The sequence below is a fragment of the Opisthocomus hoazin genome, chromosome Z (genome assembly GCF_030867145.1).
Source record: "Opisthocomus hoazin isolate bOpiHoa1 chromosome Z, bOpiHoa1.hap1, whole genome shotgun sequence".
In the NCBI taxonomy this organism is placed as follows: Eukaryota; Metazoa; Chordata; class Aves; order Opisthocomiformes; family Opisthocomidae; genus Opisthocomus; species Opisthocomus hoazin.
Window position 1 is genome coordinate 88,378,059 of NC_134454.1, and position 8,554 is coordinate 88,386,612.

Here is an 8,554-nt window from a genome sequence, read left to right on the forward strand (position 1 = left end):
AGAGCATCCCCGTTATCTCATTACAGTGAAATGCTGGCATCTGCACAGGCTTGCGAGGACTGGACCGCAGTTACCTTGGTTGCACCAGCAACTGGTAGCTTCTGAGAGCTCTGGCTGGAGAAGAAGGAGAGCGCCTTGCGTAGAGGGAGCTGCTTTTGCCTCCTGCTTCAGCTAAATAGGGTTGGAGCAACTCCCCTGCCCAGTTGCAACCAGTTTGGCTGGGCACATCCCAGCAAGGACCCCAGGGACGTGGCAGGAGCAGGACCATCCCCAAGCAGCCTTAGAAAGACACTTGCACAGGGTAACCGGGTAATACACAGCTTAGGAAAAGCCCCACCAGTTCTCCACCTGGAACAGACTTTTGCAAGTGGGAGTCCTCGATGCCACTACGTCCCCTACTCCTCTTGCACACGCTGGTGCCAGGAGCTCCAGGACCAGGTCTGCCCCTTTTACCACACAGCTCCTCTTCTGCTGGGACACAAGTTGCACTAAATCCCTGTTTGCTTCTGCAACAAAATAAAATCCATGGCCCGACAGTCCCAAAGTCCGCAGGTACTGCACTGGGAGCAAGGAGAGCATTACCATGGTCTCCTCGTAACTATTTACCCAAGTAGAGACTTACGTGCTTGAAGGCTGCTGCAGTTTTTGAACTGCTCACACACATAATTAGGCACAGCTGCTAATTATCTTGTTTGATGGGGGCTATTAAGCACCAGTCCTCCCTGCTCTTAAACAGGCATAGATGAGGCATGCACAGAGAGGGCCTCCACCAGCAACTCACAGCTGCTGCTGTTTCCAGTTCCTCTCCAGTTTAAATGCCCCTGAATCTAACACAGCAAATTCACCAGCACAGCTTAACAAGGATGAACTTAAGCACTAAGAAAACACTACATGTCCCGCCAGGTCCCAGGAGACCTTCTGCAAGCATCAAGTGGAAGTTAAGGGCTCTCCACACAACACACAGCAGTTCCCATCACAGCCCAGTAGGGAGGTGGGAGGATCTGAGAAGTCACACTCAGCTGCTCCGAAGCAGCTCCCCAGCAGTTTCTTTCATCCTGGTTCAAGCAGGAGAAGGAAGGACTCCAAGGGAGGTACCATTGTGGCTGCACTGACGCAACACCGCGCATCGGATCGATAGGCTTTTAGCATGACAGCTGTATTGATTCCAGCGAGCCGGATTGTCCACCTTCCCTCCCTCTGCACCTTCATCCCCACCCTGCCGACAAGGCGATCCAGGGGGCCCCACCTCTGCGCTTGGAGAGTCATGTCCGGAACTGTACCACCCCACTGAAGCTCTTCCACTCTTCCCCTCTCCTTTCCTCTGTTCCCCCCCACACCCGGTTACTCTGCAAGGGTTGTCTCCTCCCCACCACGCTCTTGGAGGCCTCTACCATGTATGAGCTACAAGCACCCAGCAGAGCCACGGGGCCAAACACCTGCATCCGCACAGAGGTGATGTCCAAGTGAGCACCGGGACCTTCCCCAGTGCTTCCCAAGAGCAGGCTGGAGAGCAACACATCTGCTTTGTCTTGGGGACCTCCATCAGCAGCTCACACCCTCCAGCTCAGCATCTTAAGGCTCTTGGGTTTGTTGTGCTGTTCAAAGCCTTCTTTGCCTTTTTTTTTTCTTAGACTCAAAGTCACAGGAAACTTTTTCCTGCTGCTCCAAAGCCCAGAGGCCCAACACAGAAGACAACACATCAGACAGCCCTAAATTTCACTGCAATTCCAGCGCTCAGCCCCATGGATGACCCACACGTGTTCAAGGCACCATCCATGGCCCCAACACCTACCACACCAGCTGTGTCCCCAAAACTTCCCTGCGAGATGGACAGACACCAGCAGACAGGCCACCACTGAAACACCAGCTCTCATCACGAATCTTTTGTTGTTATCAAAAATAAATTAAAAATTAACAAGATGCACAGATTGTCACCAAATCTCCATCACTTCCCAGGTGCCTACACAGCAACACGATGGCAAGCCATGCCCCAGCAGGCATCTTACACTCATTCAGCAGATGAGCCGGAGTACAAACCTAACCAAGTTAGCATAAAAACACTACAGAGGTTAATTACCTCATCACCAATTTCAGGATCAATTAACCTGGTTGTTACAACCAGCCCATAGATAGGGATAACTCAGCCTCCCTCCTCCACAGGGATGCTTGCCATCGCATCCATGCGCTCATCCGATGACATGCTGCAGTAGGCATGTCGGAGCAGTTTAGCCACGGCTTTACTTGTGCTTCCCCTTCAGATTTCCCAAGGGAAAAAGGTTTTCCGAACCTGAGGCTTTGCTTTTGTAGCGCTCCCGAGAAGGACGGGGGTCAGCCCGCTCACGGACAGACCCGCTCAATCCAGTGGAGCTTCTTAAATTCCCACAGGTTCAAAGGAGGGGCTGTCGGAGTCACACTTCATCCTGCAGCCGTCTGGTATCGATGGCCAAAAAAACATTAAGTGGCAACCCCCAGTATTACATAAAAGCTCTCCACAAAATGAGTTACAGAAGCAGAAATCTGCAGCAAAGTTAAGCTCAGGAGACAAAAAGTGGCTCTTTGCAAGGGCTGGTGCCAATCTGGCAGCATCTCCACACTGACCATGGTCACGGGAAGAATCTGAAGCACTGAAACGCTCATTATCACAATAGATGATGCTGGCACTTTATAAACTTTCAGCAAAAACTGTTCCGAAGCCAAGCACTTCTCTCGATGAGCCCCTGCCTAGCGTTATTGATTGGTTTTCACTAAGCGTATTCCCTGGATCCGCAGCACTGCCGGGTACCCCGGGGAAGACGGGGAGCGCAGGGAGAGCGCTCTCTCCCCTTCCGTCACCGCTCCGTGTCGGAGCGATCGCCTGCTGCGTGCCAGGAGCTCTTCCATCAGGCAAAGATCCCTCCGGACACCAACCTCTCGCTGGGAAGCGGGCAGAAAGCGCGGGGAGCATCCCCAGCCCGCTTCGGCCGAGGAGCGGGAACACCCAGGCACCCTGCCTGGATATCCCACAGCCACAGAACAGTAAATCAAAAAGAAAAAAAGAAGAAAACCAAAGCGGTGTCTTGTCTAGATCCCAAGCCGGGCTCAGAAATCAGAAACCTGAGTGCTGTTACGGCAAACGAGCAGTTTCTCCGGAGGGAAGCTGGGTCTGTCCCCGGGGAGGGACGCCGAGGCCACCGGCCATGTCACCTTCCCCGGCTGCCATGAGGAAGCGGGCGCTGAGGGACGGGACCCGGCGGAGCGAGGGGGAAACTGCAAAGCGGGCAGCCCGGTCAGTCACTGCGAGGGCGGGTTCTTCCTCTCCCCCCACCTCGGCGCTTTAGGAACACGAGGGGAAAAAAATTCTCCTGTGAAGATTTGAGGAAGCCGAGCGCGTCCGGCCGCTGAGGCGACGGACCCGGCGACGGACGAGGCCACCGACCCGCGGGTGAAGTTCGCCTTTCCCCTCAGAAAACGCCTCAGGTAAGCGAACCCCCCCCCCCCCCCCCCCCCCCCGCCACCCCTCACACGCCCCCCGTCCCGCTCACCTTAGTGTAAAGCTGTGCGGCGGACATGGCCGGGGCATGGGGCCGGCAGGCAGCGAGCGGCGCCGCCGGACCGACCGACCGACAGACAGACAGACAAACAGACAGACCGACCGACCTTTACACCCGCCGCCGCCGGCCGGGGCGCGGGGAAGGGAAGGGAGCGGCGCGGCGGGGCGGGGAAGGGGGAGAGGAGGAGGCACCGCCGCTCCGCCTCCGCCGCGCCCCGCTCAGGTATGGGGCGGGGCGGGCGCGCTCGGCTCCGCTCGGCTGCGTTCGGCCTCGGTTCGGCTGGGTTCGGCCTCGGTTCGGGCTCGGCTCCGCTCGGCTGCGTTCGGCCTCGGTTCGGGCTCGGCTGGGTTCGGCCTCGGTTCGGGCTCGGCTCCGCTCGGCTGCGTTCGGCCTCGGTTCGGCTGGGTTCGGGCTCGGCTCCGCTCGGCTGCGTTCGGCCTCGGTTCGGGTTCGGGCTCGGTTCGGTTCGGGTTCGGGCTCGGCTCTGTTCAGCTCCTCTCACTGCCAGCGAGCAGCACTTTACCTCACCGCCTGCGTCGGCTCTTATCATTATTTTTTTTTAAAAAAAAGCCTTTTTTATACGTATTTTTCCTTCCCCTCCCAGTCCCAGCCACTTTCCGGGGGTCCCCAGAGCCCGCCTGGCTCCTGGCTCCTTCCTCCATCTCTGGCCAGGGGGGCTGAAGCACACCATGCTGGGTTGGAACACCCCGTGCTGGGTTTGGTATTTTCTCTTTCTTTTTCCTTTTTATTCCTCTGTTCTTCTTCCTTTCCGCCGGCAGAAGAGCAGCTGAGCCCGCCAGCCCCGGGGGATCCCCCAGATGCGGGGGTGCGAGCGATGAGTGGCTTTATCGGGGCATCCTTCGCCGCCCGGGAGAAGCGGCGCTGCCCGCACGATCCCGCTGGTAACCCCGCTGGAAATCCACTCGAGGATCGCACCAGGGGTGGGTTCTGCTCCGTCTCGTGGGTTCGGGTTCCCGCCAGCAGCGCGGTGGGCACCGCTTCCCTACCTCTCCATCCCTATGCCGCTGCCAGGAGTCGTTTCTCGGGCAGAAACGGTCAAAAATTGGCCCCAGCGTGTCGGTCCGTGACCAAGCAGCCTCCCTCCATCCCGTCGGAGCACCCCATGCTCCAATTTATGCTCATAAGGCGCTTTTTGAGCCTGAGAAGGGTGAGGCAAATGCAAAATATTCCTAATTAATCACTGTTGCTAGTCGTTATCGCTAAGAGTATTTTGCATATTAACTAAGAAGGCAGAAAACGTGCTTATTCTTTGCCACGGTTGTGTAGTCCGTAAGCGGGGATCGCTCCTCCTGTGGTTTCGGGCTCGCGGGGCACCCACAGCCTTTCTTTAAAGTGATGCTGGTAGCATCTCCCCGTCTGCTCCTCGTCCCTTGGGGGGTGAAACTCCCCCCCCCTCCGCTTTGGCATCTTCTCCTTTTGCCCCCGAGCCCAGCACAGAGCGGCACTGTCTCGGTGGGAGGACCTGCACGGCCCAGGACAAGGGAAGTCCAGCTTCAAGGTCTTTGGGATGACGCTGCAGGCAGAAATTCAAGGCCTGGGGCTGTATTTAGCGACGGTCAGCTCTGTCCTGATGGCATTCGGAGCTGTCAGAACTGATGCTCCGTAGCTTTGCATTACCTGCCACCGTGCCCCATACAAGAGACAACCAGCGAAGGCACAAACCTTTCCCTGCAAACCTGAATACGCACAGAGGGAGTTTAAACTACTTTAAACCGTGCAGATATTGCCCCTTAATTTTGAGGACTAAGGTTGGCTCAGCTCTCGGTGGTGGATCCTGCTGCGAAGGATTTCCACGGAAGATTTCGGGATGGGGTTACTGGTGTCAGCTGCGCTGGCCGTTTCTGCAGCAAGTGTTCCTACCAGTGTTAAAGTCGTGAATAATTAATCAAAGTGTTAAAGCGATGAGTAATTAACAAAGAAGGATTTTCCTGCAAACAAGACTGATTCTGTCCGAGGCTGGCTGTAGCTTTGCAGCGAGCCTCCAGCCCCGAAAATGCTCCCACAGCCCCGGGGAGCGGGGACCAAGCCAGCACCGTGCCGCAGGGAACCAGGAACCGCTCCCCAGCTCAGCGCCTTCTGCATGCCCAAAAGCATCATCGTGGAGAGCCCTGGGCTCAGTGTGAAAGCCCTTCCGAGCAGACGGGTGGGTGCAGAAAAGCCTTGGCAAGTGCTGGGGGTTCAAACCTGGGAGTAGGTCTGGGATGATGCGGTCGGGGACAGGCATTCCGGGCTCCGCTGTGGGAAAGTCACTGCATGCTCCACACCTCAGCTCTTCCTCTGTTCAATGTGAAAAATCATAGAATCGTAGAACGGTTTGGGTTGGAAGGGACCTTCAAGATCATCTGGTTCCAACCCCCCTGCCATCAGCAGGGACATCTTCCACCAGCCCAGGTTGCTCAGAGCTCCATCCAACCTGGCCTTGAACCCTGCCAGGGAGGGGACAGCCACAGCTTCTCTGGGCAACCTGGGCCAGGGCCTCACCACCCTCATGGGGAAGAATTTCTTCCTAATCTCGAATCTCAAGCTGCCCTCTTTGAGTTTAGAGCCGTTCCGCCGTGTCCTATCACTACACACCCTTGTGAAAAGCCCCTCTCCATCCTTCCTGTTGGCCCCTCCAGGCACTGGCAGCTGCTCTAAGGTCACCCCGGAGCTGAACAGCCCCAGCTCCCTCAGCCTGTCCTCGTACGAGAGGTGCTCCAGCCCCCGGATCATCTTCGTGGCTTCCTCTGGTCCCGCTCCAACACATCCATGTCCTTCTTGTGTTGGGGGCTCCAGAGCTGGACACAGGACTCCAGGTGGGGTCACAGGAGAGCAGAGTAAAGGGGCAGAATCCCCTTCCCTCGCCCTGCTGGCCACGCTGCTCTTGATGCAGCCCAGGACATGGTTGGCTTTCTGGGCTGCCAGCGCACTTTGCTGGCTCATGTTGAGCTTCTCATCCACCAGTACCCCCAAGTCCTTCTCCTCAGGGCTGCTCTCGAGCCACTCTCCGCCCAGCCTGTACTTGTGTCTGGGATTACAATGTAATATAAAAATACAAGAAAGCATGTTTTGCAAAGCTCTAGTACCTGTGTAAATGAAGAGGCTGTAACGGCCTGGTTTTTACGTGCCAGCGGTTTGGTCTCTGGGCTGCTCACACCTCTGGTGCAGGGAGAGGTCACCCAGCCACCGACAAGGCTGCTTCACTCCTCATGGGTGTCCCTGCCCTCCTGATTTAACAGATGGTTTGGCTCCAGGATCCCTCAAACGCTCCAGGGAAATACCACGATTAAGGAAACTCTTCAATCTCGACACAGAAAATGGTTTTTACTTCAGAGCATGGAGAGGACGCTTCTGAAGGCGTCTGCCGACCCACCCAGCTGCTCGGCAGCGAGCCCTGTCTGTTCCTCTACACCCACCTGACGTCTCCAAAGCACTCAGCAGCGAAGGGGTCAGCCCCAGCAACACGTTCATCAGCGACAAGCTTTCTCTTGGAAGAGTTTGGTTACTCATTATCCCGTGGGAATTCATTTCTGCTGAAGGCGAACCGCCTCCGGGCTGAGCTTTTATTTTTGTGCAGACTTCACGTTCACTGCAGAGGAATTTTGCCTCCAGGAGCAGGAACTCAGACGCTTTATAAATGCTTGATAGCTCTGACCACCTCTTCCAAGTTATTATTTTATTACAAAAAAAAAGATTTATTATGGTTCTGGATGGCTCAAATTCACCAAGATCACCAGTGTGGTATTTTTAATCTCTTATACTAGGTGTACCCAACGACAGTGTCACAGCCTTTAATAACACGTTTTAATTAATCCTGGAATTCTGAATGTGCTATTGTGTTCATTTTTCAAAGAGGGGTCACAGCAGTAAAGAAAAATCTACATTGCATGCGCAGGGCCATGCCAGGAGTCTGTGGCAGACCAGGAAATTAATCTGTTAATCATTTTTTTTGTCTGACCCCGCGGTGAGAGCAGAGACCTATGACTACCTGAGCTGTCCGGACTGACAAAACGGTTTCCATTACCTGGGATGGCCTTTCCCACCTGCCAGGGAGGAGGAGCGGCTCTGAAGTCTTCTGCATGGCTTTGGAGATGGCTGCTGAAAAGCATGGTGCGAGGGTTAGACACCCCAACCAGCCACCCACCTCTCCTGGTTTCACAGAACCACAGAATGGTCGGGGTTGGAAGGGACCTCTGTGGGTCACCCAGCTCAACCCACCTGCTGAAGCAGGGTCACCCAGAGCAGGCTGCACAGCACCGCGTCCAGGCAGGTCTTGAATATCTCCAGAGAAGGAAACTCCACAACCTCCCTGGGCAGCCTGGGCCAGGGCTCTGTCACCCTCAGAGGGAAGAAGTTCTTCCTCATCTTCAGCTGGAGCTTTCTCTGCTTCAGTTTGTGCCCGTTGCCCCTTGTCCTGTCGCTGGGCACCACTGGAAAGAGTCTGGCCCCGTCCTCCTGACACCCACCCTGCAGATATTTGTAGGCATTTCTAAGGTCCCCTCTCAGCCTTCTCTTCTCCAGGCTGAACAAGCCCAGCTCCCTCAGCCTCTCCTCGTAGGAGAGATGCTCCAATCCCCTCACCATCCTCGTAGCCCTCCGCTGGACTCTCTCCAGTAGCTCCTCATCTTTCTTGAAGTGGGGAGCCCAGAACTGGACACAGCACTGCAGATGGGGCCTCACCAGGGCTCAGCAGAGAGGGAGGAGAACCTCGATGTTTCACATGAATGTTTCCTTTCTCGATGCCTGTAGGAGACAGATCCTGTTTAGATTCAAGCGATTCGAGGAACAAGAGATGAAGAGGCTGGGCTCTGCTCTGTCTCATCACCCATCTGGACGGTAGCTTGGTGTCTGCTTTAAACCAAGAAGACGAGGCAACTGCGCTGGCAGTTTGTTCCCGATTTGTTGCTAGAGGCTCCTGGGCTCTCATTTCTGCCATTTATCAGCTTCTCTGTGCATCTGTTCGCGCTCCCGCACAACAAAAGCCACAAGAGTCCTGGTACACGCCAACAGGGAGCCAAGCACCG

General features: G+C 55.7%; 1 protein-coding gene across 2 annotated transcripts in view; it reads right to left on the reverse strand.

The window, feature by feature from the left end:
* The window catches only part of LOC142358911 (unconventional myosin-Vb-like), a 165,594-nt gene extending 161,933 nt beyond the window's left edge, over positions 1 to 3,661 (reverse strand). For both annotated transcript variants that reach the window (XM_075411545.1, XM_075411544.1), the window contains exon 1: positions 3,522 to 3,661. In XM_075411545.1, the coding sequence (XP_075267660.1) occupies positions 3,522 to 3,548 (27 nt within the window). In that variant the 5' untranslated portion in view covers positions 3,549 to 3,661. The remainder of the gene's footprint in view (positions 1 to 3,521) is intronic.
* Between the last annotated feature and the right edge of the window lie 4,893 nt (positions 3,662 to 8,554).